The sequence below is a fragment of the Fringilla coelebs genome, assembly GCF_963513975.1.
Source record: "Fringilla coelebs genome assembly, chromosome: 8".
NCBI lineage: Eukaryota > Metazoa > Chordata > Aves > Passeriformes > Fringillidae > Fringilla > Fringilla coelebs.
The window spans coordinates 3820150-3844899 of NC_140066.1; the positions used below are offsets into that span (position 1 = coordinate 3820150).

At 51.6% G+C, this 24750-nt stretch overlaps 2 protein-coding genes across 2 annotated transcripts; both read right to left on the reverse strand.

The window, feature by feature from the left end:
• Window positions 1-209: 209 nt before the first annotated feature.
• On the reverse strand, window positions 210-23051 carry LOC311156693 (uncharacterized protein; the record flags this gene model as incomplete). The annotated part of the gene is made up of 6 exons (XM_084210872.1): window positions 210-867; window positions 958-1058; window positions 1259-1431; window positions 1537-1635; window positions 1991-2206; window positions 22907-23051. Coding segments are annotated over 6 exons (852 nt in total), but the record flags the coding sequence as incomplete, so codon positions are not given.
• On the reverse strand, window positions 20044-23050 carry LOC311156128 (C-type lectin domain family 2 member E-like). The gene is made up of 7 exons (XM_084209858.1): window positions 22895-23050; window positions 22657-22740; window positions 22434-22565; window positions 21991-22089; window positions 21714-21895; window positions 21413-21513; window positions 20044-21322 (listed from the first exon to the last, which is right to left on the reverse strand). Exons 2-7 carry the CDS (start codon window positions 22670-22672, stop codon window positions 21100-21102), a joined length of 753 nt encoding a protein of 250 aa, XP_084065984.1. The 5' UTR covers window positions 22673-22740; window positions 22895-23050; the 3' UTR covers window positions 20044-21099.
• Window positions 23052-24750: the final 1699 nt, after the last annotated feature.

Genomic DNA, 24750 nt, shown 5'->3' on the forward strand with positions numbered 1-24750 from the left:
GGGCTCTCAATAAAGGCAGCCAGAGATCTCTCACCCATCATGGCTCGGACTGGGGAAATTAAATTTAATTGAATTTATTATCAAACAAATCAGAGCAAGGGAATGAGATGTACAGCAAATCCTAAAAATGCACCTTCCCCACGCTGTTCTCTCCTTCCTGGGCTTCACTTTGTCCCCAGTTCCCTCCCTCCCTCCCTCCTCACCACACAGTGGCACAGAGGGATGGGGGTTACAGTCATGCCATGTCATGTCACTGCTTCTCCCTCAGAGAGACAAATCCTTGTCATGCTCCAGCCTGGGAGGACAGTCAGATCCTTCACAGCAGACAGACAGATAGAAAGACAACAGACTATTCTCCACAGTCAGGTGCCTGATGACAAAAGTGGGATTCCTCCTCAGCACGTGTCAGCAGTTCTTCCTCCTCTTCCAAAGACAGTCCAAAAGTGTCACATTCAGACCAGTTTGTGATGATTTCCAAGATGCCAGGGAGATTTGGAGTTCTCATCAGAGCTTGTTGTATCATGAGGGCAATGCACTCACTCCAGGCGGCATCGGTGGCAGGATGGATTGCAGAGACTTTTCCTTTGCAGCCCCAGCCCAGCGTTGGCACTGGGCATGCAGAGGCACTGAGGTGACCCTGAGAGGAAGTGCAAGGCACAGGGTGCAGCTGAGGAAGGACAGCCCTGTGCTGGGCTCAGAAGTGAAGATGGCACTGCCCAGCGTGGAGAAGGTCCTTTCTGCAGCCCCTGCTACAGGGGAGCTTGGGCCTTGCTGCAGACATACGGCCGCTCACTGGAGCAGTTGTCACTCCTCAATCTATTCCCATCAGCCAGGAACACACACTGGGAATTGCTGGGGACAGGAACCCTGCAGGGAGGAGCAGAGCCAGCGCTGGTTGCCAGGGGAACACCTTGTGCCCCTGTGCCCCCAGGCCCTGCCCAGCTCCCCGGCACTCACCAGGAGCTGTAGCTGCTGCCGTCCTCCCACTGCAGGCGCTCGCCCCGTCTGCGCAGCCCGAGCCAGAAATCGCCGCTCCCACGGAGGCGGAAGAGCAAATCCTGCCCAGGAGAGAGGAGTGGGAGCTGCCCCGGCCCCTCGGGGGGACACGTGCCCGGGGCTGCCCCCGCACGCCGGGGCTCCTTCCCTGCAAGGCCCCGGCCCAGGGCTGCAGCCCCGGCCCTACGAGCACCGAGCCCGGCCCAGGAGCACCCCCAGGCTGCCCTCAGCCACCCCACACCGCCCGCAGCCCCTCACTCACCATTGCCTCCTCATCCTTGGCAATGGCCAGGGAGGCCCCGAGCTTGGAGCACCATTCCTGACCCTGCTCCCAGGTGCTGTAATCCCGTGAGAAGTAGTAGCAAACCCCTCTGTACCCAACCCATTCAAAGGGACAGCACTGCAGAGTCACGGGTATAACTGGAACCTGTGGTGCTGCTGCAGGGGGAAGAAGAGAAGGTGTGAGGATTGCCCTGTGCAGGGAGCAGGGAGCCCGCTCTGCCCTGAGGGGCTGGGCCCAGGCTGCTGCCCCTCCCTTACCTGACTGCACAGCCCAGGACACCCCCAAAGCCAGCACCAGCACCAGGAGCAGCAGAATCAGCACCGCCGTGCCCACGGGATGGGACCTGAACCATTCACCTGGAGCAGGAAAGAGCTGCTGGCTGCCAGGAGCAGAGCCGGCCCTGCAATCTGCTCAGCCCATGGCCAGGGAGCAGAGCAGGGAGCCCTGAGCCAGTGTGGCCCTCACTCAGCTGGCAGCCAGAGAGCCAAGAGCCTGGACACAGCCAGGGACACAGCTGTGGGGACAGGCTGCAGCAGGAGAACTGCACAACCTTGGGGGCAGCTGGGGCTCTTGCTTCCAGCCACTGATGGGACCCAGCAGAGCACGAGGCCTCTTCCAGACATCGGGAAACAGCCACACACCTGTCAGCCCTGTCCTTGGGAGGGGACAGTGTCACCTCCTTGGAAGCAACAGGGGTGGCCCTGCACTCACCCAGGAATCTTCTGTGTCTATTTCCTGTTGCTGATCGGTCCTTGTGGGGGTCCTTCCTAACCCCACGAGTGGAGCAGGGTTCCCTCTCCTCCTGCTCACAGCCAGCATCTCTCTGCCTGGAATAAGCGGCACCTGTCTCCTGAGACATCAGGAGTGCTGGCAAAGCTTTTGGGAGTTCGGCCTCGGGAGCAGCTTTACACCGGCGCTGATGGCACCCTGAAAGGGACACGATGAGAGCTCACTGCTGGTGCCGGCCTTGCGGGACCCCGCGGCTCAGGCGGGCGGTGCCAGCTCTGGCTGCGCTGTCCCCGCTGCCCAGAGGTGCGGCGGCAGCTGCGGAGACAAGCGCAGCCTCCGGGAGCTCTGCGGTGCCCGCAGCCCCGGCCCCTGTGGCTCTGCAGCCCAGCTCCGTGCCGGGACGGGCGCTGACAGCGCCTGCGAGCTGCCGGGTGCTGCCGGCCCGGGGCAGCTGCGGCTCGCAGTCCGCCTGCCGAGGGACAAGAACCAGCAGCGCCGGGCTGCTCACCACTGTGCCCCGCATTCCCTGCCCCGGCGCCTCGGAGCCCGGCGACACCGAGCGCCGGCACGGCCGCTGTGGCTCCCTGCCCGTGAACACGGAGCGGCTCCTAGCACACAGGGCAGCGCCGAGAAGCCTCGGCCCCGGAGCAGGCAGGATACAGCGCTTTGGGCTCTGAGGCACGTTCAAGTTCATCCCCTGCCAGCCCCAGACACGGGTGGCACGGACACCTCCCGCCCGAGCAGCGGCCCCGAGCCTGGTTCCGCACGGGCGGGAACTGTCCCGGGCACGGAGCAGCCACCTCTGTCCTACCGACAGCAGCCGGGATGAGCCATCGCTGCTTCGGCACCGGCTTGTTATAGATCAGTAATGCAATGGTTGACTCTCACAATTAACAGATAAATATCCTTTATATAGGTTAAGAAAAATTTTATAGATTTACCATTATTTTTTATCCCCTTGCATTGTTTTCAACAGAATGCCGAAGTTGGGACATCTGGGAGGGTCGGCTTGTCACTGTGGCAATATCTGACTTCCAGTCAGGAGGATGTGATCTCCGCCACTGGATAGTGAAGAAGGACAGATCTTGGGGAGGAGTTAAAGGGTTAAAATGTCAAACATCTATTGTGTGGGTGAGCACTTCATGGGGAAAATCCTTTGCTCCCGCCTCTGTAACATTTTCTCTTTTCAGTCTTCTGTTGTATTTTTGATAAAGTTTAAAATTATAAAAAGTGAGTAGCTATTTCTCACAGTTTTGGGGACTCGTCCAGGATAAACACCTCACCCCTGTGGTGCCAGGAGTTTTCGCAATTTGTGGCCCACACCACAAATTTAGCGGAGTCTGTTGGACACTCCCAGGGCCACTGGTGGTTGCCGGCTGAAGCCCGGAGACAGCAGGAGGCTGGATAAAGAAAAGAGAAGAAAAGGGGTGGGTACTATTTTTTGGCCAGACAATTACTCCGTAACTCCGGTATAGGAAGCGAACTCCACGTCAGTACTGTATTAGACCCGTCCTGATCTGTTGGAGTTTTAGGATATTGGGTGGTTGGAGGGCAGGGCGGGACGCATGGTGAAGAGGAAAGCGGAGATTTCCCTTAGGCCGGTGGAGGGTTTGGGAAGGGTTTTGCAGCACAGAACCAGCGCACATAAAGGGCGTCGAGCGGGGGTTCACGAGGGGCACTGCCGGGCTCCAGTGCGCGGCCAGTAGGTGTAACACTTGACGTGCTGTGCAAGTCGGGGCGGAGCGTGTTGAGCCAGGCTGGGCTGGGGACAGAAGCCTCCTGGACCATAGGTTTTTTCGAAAGAGAAGTAAAGCTTTTTTCCTAGTTTTTTTCCCCTTTTTTTTTCCTCTCTCTCTCCCCTTTCCCTCGCCCTCCTGTCGGGAGGGCCTCCGGTTGGAAAGTCGGGCTCTGTCAGGGAAAGACCTGTGATCTGCTGGTCAGGATGGGATCATGGGTGAGTAGCGGATCCCCAAAGGAAGAAGCAGAAATTGAAGAGGAACCAATGGGCATCCCTCCAGATAGTCCACTGGGAAGGAAGCTAGCCCGGTGGAAAAATGACCCCAACACCAGAGATAAGGATGAGAACAAAGCGGTTCAGTACTGGTATTGGAATGGACCAGAAGGGAAATTAGGAATGATCATGTCTACTGGCCGAGATACGAGTCAGACGAGGGATGGACATGCCGAGCATTAAACATGTACATAGGAGCTAAGAAACCATTCAATCAGGAAGAGAGTGACTCAACGGAGTCTGACCATGATTTACAAGATTGGAAGGGGGGGGTTGACAATAACCAGAAAACATCCGTTGTTTGCAAAGAGTTTTTGAATCATGTATGAGATGTATGAATATGCAACAGGCTATTGCTTTTACGAGTTAATCCTTTGTTAGTGAGCCATGCTTTTTTGAGGAAAGCATCTGAATGTTCGTCATTCTTTGCTCTTAATGTCCTTTATTGTCCTAACTGTGATTGTCCAAATTCTTATTGCTCTAATTTGTATTACTATTTTTATGACCATTTTATTAGTATTAAACTTCAACAATTTTAAAACAGGGGATTGGGGTTTATCACAGTTTTGGTGCTGTGACTCAGATCAGCACCTCGCTGCCAGGGCCCTAGGGGATCCCAAGTAGGGAAGGCACACCCTGCCCATTCGGCAGCCTCCCTCTGTTTCATCTGGATGGCCAACAGATGCAGGCTGCAACCAGTGGACAAAAAGAGACAATAAAACAAAGAAAAGGGAAAGTATTCTCTAAAACCAGGGTAATTGACCCCCTAAGACAAAAGTGTACATGAAGATGAAGACCCAAGGATAAAGAATGGGTATTTTTTTAGGCTGGAGCAGGTACGGGGTGGGGGGATGACTGTGTGTGGCTGAGAGATGGGCTGCATATCCCAGACCTGCCAAGTGAGTGAGTAGTCCCCGATGAAATGCTGTGTTTTCATCTTTTCCCAAGAAAAGCAGCCAGTAAACAGACAAAGTGAGTGATAAAAAGTGTGAGAGAATTCCCCCTGGAGAAACTGGGATCAGGTCTCAGGGAAGGGCTGGGACCCATTGGAGGAAGGGAGCTGACGGTTTTCCTGACAAAATCCACTGGGAAAGCAGAATAAAATAAAAAAGAAAAGTGTGGAAGGGGCCCTTAAAAATTCTGCTGGGCTGAGGGATGAGAATGCCCGAGCGCATCCAGGATTCAACCTGCTGAGCTGAGGTATTAATATTCCCAGGAACATCCAGGGCTGAGCAAAATTCTGCTGGATTGAGAATGCCCAAAGCATCCGGAGCCGGACAACACAGCTGGATTGAGGGATATTCAAGAGTACTGGGACTGGCCAGTAACACCTGGAATTGTAACAGGCGATTTGAAAGTCACAGGTACCTTATTGTTTTCTTCTTGTGTGTATGTGAGAGTGAGTCACACACAAAATCAGCCGTTGTTCCCCTGGGCGGGTGGGGGCTGTGGCAGAACACGTGTGTGACCTGCAAACAGGCCATTGTTCTCTCTGGCTTGTTAAAGGGTCGTGGCTACAGAGCGTGACTGACACGCAGCCAGCCTCGCAGGGGAACGGGCACCGGAGGTGAGCAGAGCCGGGGCCCCTCCCGGAGGCGGTACTGAAACCCCGATGCTGAAACCCGGCGATCCTGAAACCCCGAGGCCAACCCCGAGGCCAGGGGGGCCAAACGCACCCGCGATTCCCTGGTGACAGGGATCTGCTTTGGGTTTTGAGGGTGTGAAGGCATGTGTGAAGGTGAATGAGCAATGAAAGTGAGTGAAAGTAGACAAATGAAAGTATGTGTAATGTAGGTTGTTTGTTTTAAGCTTCACTATATGTCCTTGGAGGGAGCTGTATTGTATTGAAAAGCAGTGTGAGAGAAAAGGTTTTTAATTTTTTGTGTGTGTGGTCGGAAGAAGGTGGTATTTAGGTTGCTAGAGAAAGTGAAAAACAGAGGCAGGGATGGATAAATAAGATCTTGAAAAATGGGACAGAAAACCAGGAAGCTAAATACAGGAAAGAAAAAAGGGAGTAAAAAGCACACTAGCAGAGATAGCCCAAAATAGCCCTTTGGGAGTTATGTTAGCTAACAGAGATACAAATCCTTGCAAAATGATAAAATACAGGGTATGCAATAGTTGATAGGAAAAACTATTGAACACACAAACTATTGAATAAGGGAAATTAACCTTAACCTCAAACTGGTAAGCTCAAACTTGTGAATTATATACTTTAAAAAGAGCTCTAGAATAATTAGCACAAAAGAAAAGAACCATATATACTGATTCAAGGTATGCTTTTGGAGTAGTACATACCTTTAGAAAAAATTAGAAAGAAAGAGGATTACTTAATTCAACGTATTTTGGTTTTTCCTTTTCCCTAATAAATTGTATTTTTGACTTGGAGTCTCTCACTGGTTTTGCTTTCAAACCAGAACAGACAGAAAGAACATGCCTCTTAAGTATTCAAAAAGGTTGTAAAAGTAACAGGAACAAAAGGAGAGAGTTTCACAATTCCTGACAATAGAGATGTGGTAATTGAGGGAGAAACTAAAATTTTGATGGGGGATGTCTTATTGGTCCCTGGGGCAGGTAGCAATTTAATAAAAAGAGAGTTACAAGTAAAACTAGAAATAGGAGTTATACAAGAGGAAGAGAAAATGACAGCTACGGTTTTAAAACTTGGCTAAGAGGATGAGAAAAAATAACAAGGAAGTTTGGGCTGGAGAAAGAAATAGAGGAGGATTAAATATTGACCCCACAAAGGTCACAACTGAGAGAGAAGATTGTCCCATATGTGCATGTCAGTATCCTATATCCTTAGAAAGATGGGAAGGTTTGAAGCCAGTAATAGAAGGAATTATAAAGGATGGGATGTTAGAACCTTATATGTCTTCTCATAACACCCCTGTTCTCCCACTGAAGAAGCCCAATAGAAACTATCTTTTATTGTCTGGAGAAACTGAAGTTGAAGTTAGAGAAGCTACTGTGTAACTTTGGAATCCTCTCCGGGGAAAAAGGATTAAGGGTATCAAAAGGAAAACTGCAATTTGTAGAACTAGAGGTAAAATATTTTGGACACTTAACAAGTATGAGTCACTGGAAACTCAACCCTGAGAGAATTGCAGGAATTTTATCTCTTCCCCCTCCCTCTTCAAACAGGGAAATCAGAAAACTACTCAGATTATTGGGATATTGCAGATTATGGTTTGATGGGTACACACAAGCAATAAAATTTTTATATGGAAGATTAACAAAGGAAAATTATGTTAAATTAGGAGAGCTGAAATTAAAGCTGGCTTAAGTACCAGCTTTAAGCTTACCTTCGTTAGAAAAACCCTTTTCATTTGTACATAAATGTAGAAAATGGAGTCGCTCATAGCATTCCAATTTAGGGGTGGGAGGAGTAAAGAGACCAGCAGCTTATTTATCAAAGATGTTGGACCAAATAAGCCTTGGCTGGGCAGCGTGTATCCAAGCTATAACAGCTACTGCAGTCCTAGTACAAGAAAGTTGTAAGCTTACTTTTAGAAGTAAACTGGTTGTGTATACCCTTCGTACAGTCCGAGGTACCTTGAAACAAAGAAAAGAGAAAAAGATTGGGAAAAGAAAAGAAAGTAAGAAGAAAAGAAACAGAGAAGGTGAAGAAGGGGAGGGGGTGGTTAGCAGACTGTGGGATATTGGAATGCAGAGTGATGATGTCTTGGTGCTGGAGGAGGACAAAAGTTTGAATGCAGTTTCTGTATGAAGGGCAGGGAAGTGTCTTAACACAGGGTTGTGAGGAAGGTGCTCAATGCCGAACTGAGATCCAGAGAAAGTTTAACAGAACAGACAGGAACAATCTCAGAGGACCAAACTGTTTTAACATCAGAATACATAAGCTTCTTTTAAAAAACAAAAAGAAAGGGGAATTGTTGCATATGTCTAGAAACCCTATTAAAGAAAAGCCTTTAATACCATGGTTTAGGCCTGCTGATTGGGCTGGGTGCAGCTCACAGCTCTTCTGTTAATTCCCATGAGAGAGAATCAGAGGAATGAGAATCAGTTTGCAGAACAATCCATTGTTGTAAAGAAAAACAGGTTCATACTCACAAAAACAAGAAATCTGTCCCATACGAATCAGTGAAGAATAAATGTAAACTAGCCAAAAATAGAGAGGTTTAATAGCAATGCAAAATGCCATTTACTGACCAATGAACTGAGTGTCAGAGTGTTGTGAGCCAAAAAGATCTAACACGGTGCCAGCTGATAATCCTATAAAATATGAGCTGTGCAGTAAAGATGAGCCTTTCCTGGATGAAGAAACAGTGTCCCGCCTGTTTATATTGTGACAAATCAAGGGGGATTTTTCCTCAATTTAGCCTCCTAAAATGAGGGGAAATACAGTTTCCTTTGCGATTTCCCTCAATGAAGATCATTCTGGGGGCTTTCAGACATCTTTTCATATGTGAAGGTCCCTTCAAATGGAGGCTCCCTCTTGATGGAACTCTTACAATGGCTCCCTCTGTAATCTCAGCGCAGGGGGGACACGGGGGACCCGGCACAAGGAACTCGCCAGAGCCCCCTGCCCCTCGCTGGGCTCCGGGTGCCACCGCCGCTCCGCTGCCGGGCAGACACAGCGGGCAGGGCGGAACAGGGTAGAGAAAATGTCTGGAGTGAGAGGGGTTTTGGCCTTTTGAGCAATCAGCGTGCGGGGAAAGCAGCGAGGGGCGAGGAAGAGAGGGGAGGAGGGGAGAAGTCAGATCGCTCTTTTTTCTGAAGAAAGCCGTTCTAAGAAAGGGGCCCCACTCTATTGGAGCTGGCGAAGGAGCGCAGCCCCGGGGAAGCCGCTTCTGGGGGTCTGTACAGTGAATTATCACAGGGATTCTTGGGCGGGCCTGGGCTGGGCCTGGCCAGGTGACCAGTGCCAGCAAAAGCGCTCTGTGCCTCTCCTGCTGCCCCTGGGCAGGCAGCAGAACACAACAGGAAAGGCTCGAGGGTCGGGAAAAGGCCAGGGAGAGATCGGTCACCGGTCACCGGAATAAGAGACACGACTGGGGGAGTTATTGGAATTTATTATGACACAAATCTTGTCAAGAGAATGAGAGGTAAAGCAGCAGGGGTTTCAGCCTGGGAACCAGGACTGTGCCCTCAGCCCCTGGCAGCTGCACAGGGGATAAAGGATCCCCGGGCCCGAGCAGCGGCTGTGCCCCAGCATGGGGATGTGCCCGGAGCCCCCGCTCCGTGCCGGGCTCGGAGGGCCGAGCGCGGAGCGGGCGCTGAGCTGCTCCGTGGAGCTTCCAGCCCCGCTGGGCCCGGCGGGCGCGGCACAGGCTCTGTCAAACACTCCAGCTCCTGCAGCTCGGGAAATAACAAATGGCTTCTAAGGAGTGACTTTGATGTCAGTGAGCAGGTTATTATGGATTATTCTTACACTGGAAAGCCGTCTTCACACCCTACTTCTCTCTGCATCAGCCAAGAGTTTGGAGGCTGCTGCCCGGCGAGCTCCTGAGTTTTGTCATCTTTGTCAATCTTATCTGCCCCTTGTTTAATTGTAAAAACATAAATGAAATGCAGGGAGCATTGGCCCAGGGTCTCAGGATTTGCATATCTCTTCCAAAGAAAGGGAAAAAAGAGTGTTTGTCCCAAACCACAGAGTTGAAAAGTTCATGTTATCTACATATATTTTGAAAAGGAAAAGAGAAAGAGTTAAATATGAATTACTGTGCCAGTGTTGCTCCAGCTTCTTTCTGCTCTCTTTCTCTTCATGTAGCATCTCTGAGGATACTTAAAAAAAAAACCAAAACAAAACAAACAGACAAAAATAGAAACTACCAAAAAAAGAGAGGACATTTAATTTAAGCTGAAGGAGAAGCAATCTGGCTGCAGGCTTGGGGCACTCCAGTGCCTAAGTTCCAGTAAGGGAGCTCATCCCCTCTGCAGTTACAAGCCAGATCCCAAAGTCCTGAGCATCAGCTTTCAACTTTTTGAACACTGAACTGTAAGAAAAGCTGCTGGGGAGGGCCATGCTCCAGGCACATCTGTGGCATTTCCTCTGCCCAGCTCTCTGAGCTCAGCTCATGACTTTTCCTCTCCTTGCTGGCTTTGGCTCATGCATTCCTTGAGGGGCTGGCCCTGCACTGACCAGAGCATGAACTGACCATCAGACAAACAGCTTCTGGCAGGGTGGGTCTGTCCTAAATGGAGCATTTCCCAAAGGAATTCCAGGGCCTTAATTTCACTGACTCCAGATGGCTTTCAAAGGAACCTGGTGTAATGCACTCCATTTCTAAACAAGGAGTGCACAAGGCTCCTGCACTCCCTGCCAGGGTCATTCTTTGAGCCTTCCAGAAAGGCTTTAAAGCAGCACAGAGCTTGGGAAGCACCAACAACTTCATCCAAAATGCAAATCAATAGCCTGGGCAGAGCCTGACTTTAAAACCTGTTTTAAACCTGAATTAAAGAGCAGTTGCATTGCCAATTGACAAGATGAGAAAGGTTTCCTTAGCAGTTGTTGAGATGACAATGTAAGGGAGAGGATGGAGCATGGAGAGGGGGGAAAAAGGGGAAAACCTTCATTTGCACAGTGGGGTTTTAACCATCATGCTCACATCTCAAGGATTTGCAGAAAGCATTCTAATCCCAAGAAAGGAAAAGCTTCCTGGATATTTTTCATTTCAGCAGGAGCCTAAGGAAGCCCTCAGCAGCAGGAGAGTGGGATAACTGCAAGGCTGGTTTCTGGAGCAGAGGGAGCAGGGTGTGCTCCTCAAAGCCAGACCTGCACCCACAGCAGCCAGAAGGTAGAAAAACAAGGATCCAACAAAGCCTTAAGTGGGGAACGGGTTATCGAGGGTTTTATAAGGAAAGAACAAGGTCTGGGAAACAGGACCTGGAGGGTGAGAGAGGAAGGAAAACGGGAGGCAGCCGAGGCCTCTTCAGATTCAAACAGAGAAGAGAAAAGAAGGGAGAAGGGAGGAGTGTTACAAATGAGAAGCTTGACTAGGCCAATATTCAAGCGGCAATCAATTTATTAATTAATAAAGTATGAGCAAGACAGTGCTGGGTGCAGTGGGGACACAGCTGCACACAAACTGCACACCCATAGTTGGGGCTTACAGGTATTTATCGGGGTACTCATAAGCTTTCTCAGCAGTTTCTATTCCAAATTTTTACGTCACAATTCTATACACTGTTGTGATTTAGTTTTTCAAAGGGTGTATCCCAGAAAAGGAGTATCCCCAGATGGTGGGGGTCCAGCTTCCAAAGGAAGAAGGAAATCTCCTGTCTGGTGAGGTACAGATTCCAGATTTAGGTCCACCTTTAAATTGCAAGGACTATAAATCTCAAAACAGTGATGTCCAGCTTCCCTTGTTCTAATCTATTAATAATTCCGTTGTTTTTCATCTTCCTTTCTCAAGCTGCTTTTCACTTTTTTATTAAGGCGTGAGATAAGCATATTTCCTTGTTATATATTCTAAAGCTATAGTTTCAAAGATCCTTACTACAAGCAATATTCGAAAATTATACTTCACAAAGTTATCATTGCAAAACTCTTTAAGGCTTATCTACAAGCAGAAAATTCCTGTCAAAAAGCAACATCCGTAGTGCTTCAATTCAAATGCTCCTAAATCAACTTATAAAGATTAATTGCAAACAAAGGATAGGATCAAAGCCCTTCTTGCACACTTTACTTTCCTCAGTTATTATTTGAGTTCGTCTTTATGACTCTCCCATAGTCGGTTTCCACACATATTGGAATCACAATACACACGCTGCCTGTATTTACATGACACGAAACACGGCTTTGTATTTCAAAGGAAGAAAGAAAAAGCTGGCCCTAAATTCTAACTCAGCCGGCACGGCCGCTGTGGCTCCCTGCCCGTGAACACGGAGCGGCTCCTGAACACGGAGAAGCCTCGGCCCCGGAGCAGGAGGATGCGGCGCTTTCTGCCCGCACTCGGCGCCTGCAGCGCTTTGGGCTCTGAGGCACGTTCAAGTTCATCCCGTGGCAGCCCAGACACGGGTGGCACGGACACCTCCCGCCCGGGCAGCGGCCCCCTCCTCCCGCCCTCAGCCCCGAGAGGGGCACACCCGATCGCGGGTCCCACCTGGGCTGGAGCCTCCGAGCTCCGGGCGCCGCCGCCGCTCCGCTCCCGGTCAGACCCGCCGGTCCCGGCCACACCGCCGCAGGGCGAAGCCGAACTGAGTGTGGGAGGGAATTTGGATCTTTTGAACAAACTGAGCCCGGGGAAGCAGCGAGGGGCGGGGAGAAGAGGAGGCGAGCAATAGAAGCATTTATTGGGGTGATGACGAGAAATGCGTTTGGCAGTCAGGAAGGAATCTGGTCCGTGTCCAAAGCACTTTCCAGGGCTTAGCAATCTTAGAGTCTTTCCAGGGCGCAGCAATCACAGCTGGTGAGTGAGCCCTTCAGGGATAGAACTTTGTTAGTTATTCTTTGTAAATGGAGATGTGCTGGATGGAGGCCTCCTGGGGCACGGTGATCAAGAACTTGTAGTGTTCTTGATATTTGGTGATATCAGGAGGAACACCAATAAAATTTTTACATTCAACTTCCAGAGGACAGACTTGGGCCTATTTAGGAGACTTATTCAGAAGGTTCTTTGGGAAGCAGCCCTTGAAAACAAAGTTGTTCAGGAAGGGTGGGCGTGCTTCAAACCAGAGATCTTTGGCACAGGAACCGACTGTCCCTGTGTGCCCAAAGATGAGTGAGCAAGGAAAATGTCCAGCCTGGATCGGAAACATTTTGAAGGACTTTAGAATAAAAGGAGGATGTATCAGCTTTGGAAGAAGGGTCAGGTTTCTCAGGAAGTCTTTAAGGGGGCTGGTAGGGTATGTAGGATAAAAATTAGGGAGGGCAAAACTCAGTTTGAACTTAATTTGGTAATTTTGTAAAAGATAATAAACATGTATTTAGAAATATATTATTGGTAAAAGGAAGGGTAGGACCAGCTTTTGTTATCTTTTGGATGTGTGAGGAAACTTAGTAACTGCAGATGAGGAGAAGGCAGAGGTGCTTATTTCCTTCTTTGCCTCAGTCTCTAGTGGGCATAATTTTTAATAGTAATATTTTTCCATATTTTTATTGGCGACATGGATGAGGAAATTGAGGCTTTCATGAGTAAATCTGCAGAGAACAGGGAGCTGGGAGCTGTGTCCATCTGTGGGAAGGTAGGAGGGCTCTGCAGAGAGACCTGGAACTGTTGGATGGATGGGCAGAGTCCAGGGAGATGAAGTTCAATAAATCCAAGTGCCCAGTCCTGCATTTTGGCCACAATAACCCCTGCAATGCTCTGGGCTGGGGACGGTGTGGCTGGGCAGTGCCCAGGCAGAAAGGGACCTGGGGGTGCTGGTGCACAGCCGGCTGAACATGAGCCAGCAGAGTGCCCAGGTGGGCAAGAAGGGCAATGGCTCCTGGCCTGGATCAGGGATGGTGGGGCCAGCAGGAGCAGGGAGGTCACTCTGCCCCTGTACCTGGCCCTGGTGAGGCCACACCTGGAGTGCTGTGTCCAGCTCTGGCCCCTCAGGGTGGGAAGGACCTTGAGAGGCTGGAGCGCATCCAGAGGAGGGCAACAGGGCTGGAGAGGGGCTGGGAACACAAACCCTGTGAGGAAGCACTGAGGGAGCTGGGGGTGCTCAGCCTGGAGAAAAGGAGACTCAGGGGTGCCCTTATCACTCTCTGTAGCTCCTGAAAGGTGGCTGTGCTCAGCTGGGGCTGAGCTCTTTCTCCAGGCAGCACTGACAGAACCAGGGGACACAGGCCCTTAATGTGCACTAAGGGAAATATAGGCTGGATACTTGGAAGAGGTTTTTTACAGAAGGGGTGATAAAGTACTGGAATGGTCTCGCCAGGAACGTGGTGGAGTCACCATCCTTAGATGTGTTTAACAAAGCCTGGATGTGGCACTGGGTGCAAGGGTTTAGTTGAGGTGTTGGGGCTGGGTTGGACTCGATGATCTTGGAGGTCTCTTGCAACCCAACCCAGAGATTCTGTTATTCTGTGACCGCGGGCAGCCGCTCCCTCGGCGATCTCAGCGCAGGGGGACACGGGGGGACCCGGCACAAGGAACTCACCAGAGCCCCCCGCCCCTCACCGCGGCCCCTCCGCCCGCAGCGAGCCCCGAGCTGGGGCAGCACCGACCGCGGGTCGCCCCTGGGCTGGAGCCGCCTCCGAGCTCCGCCGCCGCCTCGCCGGGCTCCGGGTGCCGCCGCCGCTCCGAAATGACCCGAACGTGCCGCCCGAAGCCGCTCCCATCCCGGTCAGACACTCCGAGCTCCGGCTGGCACCGCAGGGTAGAGCCGCTGTGGGGTCGGAGCGGCTTTTGGCCGTTTTGAACAATCAGCACGGACAAAGAGCCGACGGCGGTGCGGGGAGGGGGCGTGGGAGGAAGCGAGTCAAGAGCGGATGCAAACAGGACCAGTTTCAGGGAGGTCGAGAAGGGAACAAAGAGCCAGGCTGGGCTCAATTGCATACGGGAACGGTTGGCAGGTGAGGCCGAGAACAAAAAAAGAGCCAGGCTGAAGGCAATTGCAAACAAAAACAGATGGCAGGTAGCACGGGAACAGATAAAAAGAGCCAGGATGAAAACAGGAGCGTTGGCAGGGAGCCTGAGAAACCACAAATGAGCTCTGTTCAGATCCGCACCATTCCCGGCATGTTTCCAGGGCAGCGTTCCAGGGAGGGACTTCCTCACACCTGCTCTTTGTGAGTACACACGGGCTGGTGGGAGATGTGCTGGCTGGAGGCCTCATTTGGCACAGAGATCCTGAAATTGTAGTGGTTTTGATATTTGGTGATACCAGGAGGAACAGCAATAGAATTTTTACATTAGACTTCCTGAGGGCAGACTTTGGGCTACTGAGGAGACTTATTCAGAAATTCCCTTGAAAGCAGCCCTTGAAATCAAAGGAGTTCAGGAAGGGTGGGCATGCTTCAAACCAGAGATCTTGAGGGCACAGGAGCAGACTGTACCTGTGTGCCAAAAAAGACCTCAACAAGGCAGACGTCCAGCCTGGATGGGGAATGAGGTTTTGAAGGAATTTAGGAATAAGAGTAGGACGTGTCATCTTTGGAAGGAGGGTCAGGTTTCTCAGGAAGTATTTAAGGGGGCTGCTAGGATATGTAGAAAAAAATAATGGAAGGCCAAAGCTCAGCTTAAACGTAATTTGGTAATTTTGTAAAGGATTACTGATGTATTACTAGAAAAAGGAAGGGAAGGACCAACTTTTGTTCTCTTTTGAATGCAGGAAGGAACTCAGTAACTGCAGATGAGGAGAAGGCAGAGGTGCTCAATGCCTTCTTTCCCTCAGCCTTCAGTGGGAACACAGCTTGTCCTCAGGACAAGTGTCCTCCTGGGCTGGTAGATGGTGTCAGGGAGCAGAATGGACCCCCTGTTATCCAGGAGGAGGCAGTCAGAGAACTGCTGAGCTGCTTGGATGTTCATAAATCTGTGGGCCAGAGGGGATCCACCCCAGGGGGATGAGGGAGCTGGCAGATGAGCTTGGGAGGCTGCTCTCCATCATTTACCAACAGATCTCTCACCTTTCACAGGCATAAGAAGCCCGGAGTGGGGACATGAATTTTAATTGAATTTATTATCAAACAAATCAGAGCAATGGAATGAGAAGTACGCCAAATCCTGAAAATGCACCTTCCCCACAGTGCTTTCTCTTTCCTGGGCTCCATGTTATCCCCAGTTCCCTCCCTCTCTCCTCCCCACACAGTGGCCCAGAGGGAGGGGGGTGTTTTGGTTTGAAGGACAGGGATCTGCTAAGGGAATGACTGTAATCCTGCAATGAAGGGGCTGTCGGGCGCAGAGCCGAGAGCACAATGACAGCTCTGTGCCGGTGTGTCCCCCAGCGCACCCCAGCGCGGCGCTGCCCCCGCAGCCCCAGCCGCAGCCCGGCCTCTCCCGCCCCGGGCGCTTTCCCCTCGCTGCAGTTGCGGACGCGGCCGGCAGGGCGGGTGCGGGGCCTCCCCGCGGCTGCAGGGGGCGCTGTGGCGCTGGCGGCTCGGCCCGGCCCGAGGGACGGAGGAGAGGCCTCGCTGCCAAGGGCGGGCCAGGCGGGCCCGGTGCCCGCGGGGCTCTGGGGAGCAGCAGGGATGGCTCGGCACCCAGGGTAGGCGATACGCTTTGTATTGAACTAATATCCAATATATGTGCAGATGGGGCTTGTCCGGGCTTGTCGAGCCTTTGGTGCTTGGCCGAAAGGCGGCAGGTGCGGTGCATTCGCCTCACAGACACCTTTCGTCATTGGCCCTCGGGACAGGCCCAGACAAGCAAAGCTCCGGTTTTACCTCTGTGCAGATGCTTTAAGGCGAATGGCGAAGGAAAGGAGTGGATTCTGCTAGAGAGGTCGATCCAGAGTTTATTCCGATGGCAGGCTTCTGAGTCTCGGAACAGCTCTAACAGAATCCCGAACCCCTGGTTGTGGCTAATTTAAACTCTAGGAGAGGGGAGGGGAAGGGCAGGGATCCCTCCAAGCAGGTGCTGGGCGGGCAGGTCTCAGGTGCAAGCGACACCTGGGAGGGCCAATGGCCCCCAGGGATGCAGGGCATCCTTTGAACTCCGCCAATCACTCGATGCCCTCCGGAATGCCAGGATGGACAGACAGCAGCAGCAGGGTCAGGGGTGGGGAGAAGGAACGCGATTGGCGCCTGGGAAAGGACAGGGATACCTGAGACAGGCTGTGACATCACACTGCTACAAGGTTGGGTTTTTATTTTTGTATTGACAGGGTAACGCAGAGGTGTTTTAAAAGATTTGATTTCATGATCAGTCTCAATGGAGAATGAGAGCTGAGAGATGTCAGAGTCAGTGTTATTCTATTAACAGCTAACTTAATTCCTGGTTACAATATCTTATGAATATTTTTCAGCATATTAGCTGAAAACTTTTACCACACAATACCACTATGACAAATGCCTATTATATGATTGGCTCTTTGCACATAATAAAATGAATTCTATATATGAAAAACACCAACAACTTGTTTTTAAAATTACAAAAAGTTTAATGATAATAAAATGGTTATAAAAACAGCAATATAATTAGAGTAATAATAATTTGGACAATTTGGATTAGGACAATATGAGACAATAGAAACAAAGAGTTACAGACAGTCTGGGTTCCTCTTTCTGGGCAAAATAAGCCCAAAAAAGGCCCCACGTTAACAGAGGATTGACCCTTAAAAGCAACAGCCTGTTGCACATTCAAACAGCTCATCCATGATGCATTAATTCCATTCACACACAGGATTCTGGCTGGGCAGTGTCAGCTTCTTCCTCTGAGTCCTGACGGCGTCTTCAGGGCTGAGCAAGGCAGGAAGAACTCGATAATGGAGCAATAAATTCTCTTTCTCTGAAAGATTTGGGTGTCCTGTGGCTGCTCTCTCGGTGCGAGTCCTTTCTTTAGGAGAAGAGTATCCTACATAGCATAGTTTCTATTTTAACATTATGTTATAATGCTAAAACTGTATTTAACACACTACTTAAGGCAATTAATACAGCATCACTTTCTAACATAACACATATAATATTCATTTGAATACTTGCAAAAAGCCAATCATAAAATACGCATTTTTCACACTAGATAGGTTATGCTGTATTAGTCTCTTTTAAGCAGAGCTGTATTAATCTCTTTTTAGAAGTGTGGTAAATATAGTTTTTGGGCTATAGCATATTATTAAAATAGAAACTATGTGATGGAAGATACTTTTTGTAAGTAGCTCGAGGGATGGATAAGATAACCAAGAAATTCTTTGCATAGAGATAACAGCAGCAACTCACCAAGATCCCAAGAGAAGAACTCTTGCCTCCTTGTCGGGAAAGCTCAGACTTTGAGGGACCAAAATGATTGATTTACAAGGTGAGAGGGAAAGTTGAAATTAAGCAGAAACCCCCTTAGTTTGCAAGGAATGTTTGATTCATGTATGAGATATATGAATATGAATTAGGCTATTGCTTTTAAGGGTTAATCCTTTGTTAGCCAGGTGTGCTTTTGTGGCAGAATGCAAAAGCACCCAGACATCCATAATTCTTTGGGGTTTTATTGTCTTTGGTTGGCCTAACTCTGATTGTCCAAATTCCTATTGTCCTCCTTTTTATTACTATTTTCATTATTACTAAACTTCTAAAATTTTAACACAAGTGAATGTTTTCTTTCAGAACTACTTTTACTCCTAACCCCCATCACCTGCATTTTTACCTCATGTGGCCCTGTTTCAGTGCATCTTTCATGGTTCTAATTCTCTAAAGTACCTGCTCTTTTTTCAAGGCCATATTTTGAAACTCATTGAAACAATCTCCCTCTCAACAATGCCATCTCTGTTGTGTGACCTCTCTAAGTCAGCACTCCTTATCTCAGCGTTTGCAAACAGATGTTCAAGGCTGTGTGAGCTTTGTCAGGGTTTGAGAATTCTTTACAAATCCATTTCTCACACCTTTCTTTCTTTTTTGGACTGTAAAAACTTTTTTGATGGTTGTATTTGTTATGTGTTGTATACAGTGAACTATATAAGATACTATTACTTATACTGGTATTATAATAATTAATATTTGGAAATTTATTTTGTAACTTCTTTTTAGATAAGGTATAAAGTTGGGTTTTTAAAAATAAATTGATTAACTAGGATTTATTGTTTGTTTTAATCTAATTTGTTAAATATCTCATTTTTGAAGATGTTTGTGGGTGGACTGAGTGGTTAGATAAGTTTATGTAATATAATATTTTAAATTTTTTATGATTATGTTTATGCACTAGTTAGAGAAAATTGATGGTGGTTTTGTTTTGTAAGATGGTATGTTTAATAGTACTAATACTTGTTATTATGTTATTGATAATAATGAAGGTAGTTTTGATTTTTTCGTTTAGTTAATATCTGTTTTTTTCTTTTAATGTTATAGTTGAGGTGAGTTGAGGTAAAAAGAAATTTGATGTAACTTGTTTTGTAGGGTTTTAGGGGTTAAAATTGTTATTGCAGGTTTTTTTTAATAACCATGGGTAGACTTTTTAATGGAATTTTGGATGGTTTTTTCAATATTAGGTGTTATAGTGTGTTGTTTGATGTTGTTGTTGTTATAGCGAGTTGTTATATGGGCTATTTTTGTATTTTGAGGAAATGTTTTGCTAGGTTTTATTTTTATCAATGAGTTAATATTTTTGATAATTTCTGTGGGAGGGAATTTGTTAAGATTAATAGTTTTATTTTTAGGAGGTACAGGAGTGTGCTGGGGTGACTTTATGACACTCATATCCCCGTTTGGCTCTTTAGCCCAGAAATAATTCTGCACCTTTCGGCAGGTTCTGAGAGCAAAGGGGCAGGGAAGAAGGCCCAGGTTGTTATCACACCCTGCGCTCCCTCTGCCACTGCTGCTGCTGGAGCTGTCTGCAGAACAGATGGCGAGGCAGAGCTCTCCTTTGCTGTTTTAATTGTTACCTCGATGAGGCAGAGAAGTTCCCTGTACTGTGGTTTTTCCTTTTCTTTGGGCCTGTTTAAACAAACTCTGGACTGAACACCAGGAGAGTGCAGGTGGCTCACACCTACCACCCACCAGGCTGGGCCTGGCACCAGAGGGACAGATGAGGGACTGATAAGGGACTGATAAGGGACTGATAAGGGACTGAGTGAACTGAGCTATATCACACAGAGGAGACTTTCTCAGTTTGTCATCTCTTTGAACAGTGAGAGGTTCTGCTGTTTAATATTGATCATTTTTTTGTGCTGGTGAGTGCTTTGCCTGTTAAATGAACAGCTTTTCCCACTTTTCTCTAAGGAAATGTTTTTCCCAAACCAGTTGGGGGTGGGGGAGCTTGAATTTGTTTCCAGATGAAACCCCTTTAAAAGTTTTTCTCCCAAAATTGCCCTAAACCAGAACACATTGCTCCACTTTCTCCCCCCTCTTCCTCTCTCTGCCCCCAAAGCCATTTCACCCACTGACACCGGCTGCCTCCTCTCCCTCGCTCCCATTTTGCCCACTCTGAGCTCCTGGAGCTGCCTGCCCGCGGAGCCGGAGGCGCCGTGGGGCCGGGTGATGGTGCAGGGAATGATGGCAGGGATTCCTGGGCTGGGCTGGGCCAGCTGCCCGGTGCCAGCAAAAGCGCTCTGTGCTTCTCCTGCTGCCCCTGGGCAGGCAACAGAACACAGCAGGAAAGGCTCGGGGCTCTCAATAAAGGCAGCCAGAGATCTCTCACCCATCATGGGCAGAACAGGCCCAGACTTGGGAAATTAATTTTAATTTAATTTATTATCAAAGAAATCAGAGCAAAGGAAGGAGAAGTAAGTCAAATCCTAAAAACATACTTTGCCCACGCTGTTCTCTCCTGCCTGGGCTTCACTTTGTTCCCGGTTCCCTCCCTCCTCCCCACACACTTGCAGAGAGGGATGGGGGTGTTCTGGTTTGGAAGACAGGTGTTGGCTAGGGAAGGCAGGAGTCTCCCTGGCAATGGAAAGTGTAATCACCCTACCTCCAATGTACTGTAATTCTGAGATTAAGGGGCTTTCAGGCAAAGATATGAGAATATGGAAAACAATCGTTCATTAGTATTACAAAGTATAACCAAGTGTAACAGCCAGCGCAGCGCTGCCCCGGCAGACACAGACCCTGCCCGGCCGCTCCCGGCGCTTTCCCCTCGCTGCAGTTCCGGGCCCGGCCGGCAGGGGGAGCCCAGCTCAGGGTCCCGGGCACCGAGCAGGGGGACAGGGCCCCCTGGCACTGAGGGGTGACAGTGAGGTCCCCGTGCAGGGGCTGCTCTCACAAGCACAGGCTCACCCCACAGCAGGAGAAACAGCTCTGGGCTGAGTTATGGCAGTGCCAGCGAATTCTCTTCTTCAAGCAGCAGCTGACAGACTGTCCTCCTCCAAAGCCGAGAGACACAGAGAGAACCAGCAGCTGACAGAGCCTTGTTCACAGTCAGGTGCCTGATGACAAAAGTAGGGTTCCTCCTCAGCACATGTCAGCTGCTCTTCTTCCTCTTCCAAGCTAAAGCATCACGTTCAGGCCAGTTTGTGGTAATTTCCAAGAGCTGAGGGTGATACAGATTTGCCAGTCGAGATTGTTATATATGTTATTAATAACAAAGAAAGCTATTGGCTTTTCTATTTATGCATTAACACAGGGTGCAGCTGAGGAAGGACAGCCCTGTGCTGGGCTCAGAGGTGAAGATGGCACTGCCCAGAGTGGAGAAGGTCCTTTCTGCAGCCCCTGTTGCAGGGCAGCTTGGGCCTTGCTGCAGACATACGGCCGCTCACTGGAGCAGTTCTCACTCCTCAATCTATTCCCGTCACCCAGGTACACGCACTCAGAATTGCCGAGGACAGGAACCCTGCAGGGAGGAGCAGAGCCAGCGCCGGTTGCCAGGGGAACACCTTGTGCCCCTGTCCCCCCAGGCCCTGCCCGGCTCCCCGGCACTCACTGGGAGCTGTAGCTGCTGCCGTCCTCCCACTGCAGGCGCTCGCCCCGTCTGCGCAGCCCGAGCCAGAAATCGCCGCTCCCGCGGAGGCGGAAAAGCAAATCCTGCCCAGGAGAGAGGAGTGGGAGCTGCCCCGGCCCCTCGGGGGGACACGTGCCCGGGGCTGCCCCCGCACGCCGGGGCTCCTTCCCTGCAAGGCCCCGGCCCAGGGCTGCAGCCCCGGCCCTACGAGCACCGAGCCCGGCCCAGGAGCACCCCCAGGCTGCCCTCAGCCACCCCACACCGCCCGCAGCCCCTCACTCACCATGGCCTCCTCATCCTTGGCAATGGCCAGGGAGGCCCCGAGCTCAGAGCACTGTTCCTGACCCTGCTCCCAGGTGCCGTAATCCCGTGAGAAGTAGTAGCAGACACCATTGTAGCCAACCCAGCCAGGGAGACAGCACAGAACACACTGTGGAGTCGCAGAGGGAACTAGAACCTGTTTTGCTGCCGGGGGAAGAGGAGAAGGTGTGAGGATTCCCCTGAGCAGGGAGCCCAATCTGCCCCGAGGGGCTGGGCCCAGGCTGCTGCCCCTCCCTTACCTGACTGCACAGCCAAGGCCACCACCAAAGCCAGCACCAGCACCAGGAGCAGCAGAATCAGCACCACCGTGCCCACGGGATGGGACCTGAACCATTCACCTGGAGCAGGAAAGAGCTGCTGGCTGCCAGGAGCAGAGCCGGGCCTGCAATCTGCTCAGCCCATGGCCAGGGAGCAGAGCAGGGAGCCCTGAGCCAGTGTGGCCCTCACTCAGCTGGCAGCCAGAGAGCCAAGAGCCTGGACACAGCCAGGGACACAGCTGTGGGGACAGCCAGGGACACAGCCTTGGGGGCAGCTGGGGCTCTTGCTTCCAGCCCCTGATGGGGCCCAGCAGAGCATGGGGCCTCTTCCAGACATCGGGAAACAGCCACACACCTGCCAGTCCTGTCCTTGGGAGGTGACACTGTCACCTCCTTGGAGGCAACAGCAGGGGCCCTGCACTCACCCAGCAATCTTCTGTGTCTGTTCCCTGTTTCTGATTTGTTCTCCGGGGACTCATTCCCAGCTCCAGAAATGGAGCACAATTCACTCTCCTCCTGCTCGCAGCCAGCATCTCTCTTCCTGGAATAAACGGCACCTGTCTCCTGAGACATCAGGTGTGCTGACAAAGCCTTTGGGAGTTCAGACTCGGGAGCAGCCAGCATCTCTCTTCCTGGAATAAACGGCACCTGTCTCCTGAGACATCAGGTGTGCTGACAAAGCCTTTGGGAGTTCAGACTCGGGAGCAGCTTTACACCGGCGCTGATGGCACCCTGAAAGGGACACGATGAGCGGTCACTGCTGGTGCCGGCCCTGCGGGGGCTCGGGCGGGTGGTGCCAGCTCTGGCTGCGCTGTCCCCGCTGCCCAGAGGTGCGGCGGCAGCTGCGGAGACAAGCGCAGCCTCCGGGAGCTGGGGCAGCACCGACCTCGAGTCCCACCTGGGCTGGAGCCGCCTCCGAGCTCCTCCGCCGCCTCGCCGGGCTCCGGGTGCCGCCGTCGCTCCGGAATGAGACGAACGTGTCGCTCGCCGCCGCCGCTCCACTCCCGGCCAGACACAGCGGGCACGGCCGCTGGCACCGTGGTTTAGAGCCGATGTGGGTGTGAGGGGGGATTTTGGCGGTTTTGAGCATTCGTCGTGCGGGAAAGCAGCGAGGGGCCGTCCGTGAGAGCGGAGGGTCGCGGCCCGCAGTGAGGGAGACCCCCAGAAGCAGCGTCCCGAGGGGCCGAGGTTCTTCTCCAGGCTCTTCGGCGTGGGTCCCTTTTTATTAGTGCAGGTTTTCGGGACAGGAGCCGTAGCGTCCCTGCGCCCCGCGGAGCCTTTGCGGTTTAGGCATATGAAATGAATGCCAATTATCGACGATATCCACCATCTTCTGTTTCTCTCCTCTTTTCCTAGAAACAGTTCTTGGTTTCCTCCCACGGAGCTGGAAAGCAAAATACCTGCCTGCCCCATGGCCATCTCTGCCGCCTTCCACCACTGCAACCTTGTCCCTCTTTCTCTCCTGTTTACTTGGTGCCACTTTCACCCTCTTCCTCTCCCTGCCAGCTGGCAGCAAAGACATTTCACCCACTGGCACCAGCTGCCTCCTCTCCCTCTCTCCCATTTTGCCCACTCTGAATTCCTGAAGCCGCCTGCCCGCAGAGCCGGAGCCGCCGTGGGGCTGGATAACTGTGCAGAGAATGATGGCAGGGATTTTTGGGCTGGGCCAGGCCAGGTGCCCGGGGCCAGCAAAAGCGCTCTGGGCCTCTCCTCTCACCCCGGCCCGGCCCCCGCGCGGCCCCGCCAATGCAGTCACCGCTGGCCGCACTCCAAGCCGCTCCCGCCGCCCTCTGCAGCCGTGAGAGCAACACTGCTGGCCCGGCTCCGCTCGCGGCGGCCTCGCCCCTGGAACAGGAGCTGCCGGGTGCTGCCGGCCCGGGGCAGCTGCGGCTCGGAGTCCGCCTGCCGAGGGACAAGAACCAGCAGCGCCGGGCTACTCACCTCTGTGCTCCGCATTCCCTGTCCCGGCGCCTCGGAGCCCGGGGACACCGAGCGCCGGCACGGCCGCTGTGGCTCCCTACCCGTGAACGGAGCACAACCGACCGCGGTTCGCACCTGCACTGAAGCCGCCTCTAAGCTCCGCCATCGCCTTGCCAACCTCTGGGTGCTGCCACCGCTGCGGTTCCTTCCGCTGCTGCTACACATTTAGAGCTGACGTTAGTGTGTGAGGAATTTTGGACGTTTTGGCCAATCAGCCTTCGGGAGCGCAGCCAATCGTGGTGCGGCCGTTTTGTTCCCCGCCCCGTCCCCTCTCCCCGTTCCCCCCGTTCCCCCCGTTGCCTTCTCCCGGATCGGTTCCTTCACCGTTCTGCCGCCTCCCGGCGCTGCCGGCCCGCACCGGGGATCAGAACCCGAGTGCCTTCGGCTCGGCCGAGCGCAATGCAAACCCCGGCGGTGTCGGCAGGCGCGGGGCTGCCCCGCCTCACCCCGAGCCCCGGGCGGGGTCGCAGCTCGGCTTTCCCCGCCGAGCCCCTCGCTGCCGCCGGGGCTTCCCCACTGCCGGGGCTCGGCTTTGCCCGGCGGGCACGGCGGCTCCGCTTGGCCCCGGGCGACCTCACACCCCCGTGGCTCCCCCCGTCCGGCGGGGCGAACCCCCGGCATCTGCCGGAAGGGCTCTGATTGCCCCTGATTACCGAAGCCTCACGCACCGTGTGCTAGAATGCCTCAAATATGTGCTGAAATGGTTCTTTAATGTTCATCTTGTGTTTTTCGTGTACTCTGATTTCTCTGAGACTTGTTACT

Bases quoted from the DNA above. Each gene is read 5' to 3' on its own strand.
- LOC311156128 (XM_084209858.1), bottom strand. The intron at 21,514-21,713 runs GTGAGTGAGGGG...TCTCCTGGGCAG, and splicing joins CCAAGGATGAGGAGGCCATG to GATTTGCTTTTCCGCCTCCG. The intron at 21,323-21,412 runs GTGAGTGCCGGG...TCCTCCCTGCAG, and splicing joins GGCAGCAGCTACAGCTCCCA to GGTTCCTGTCCTCGGCAATT.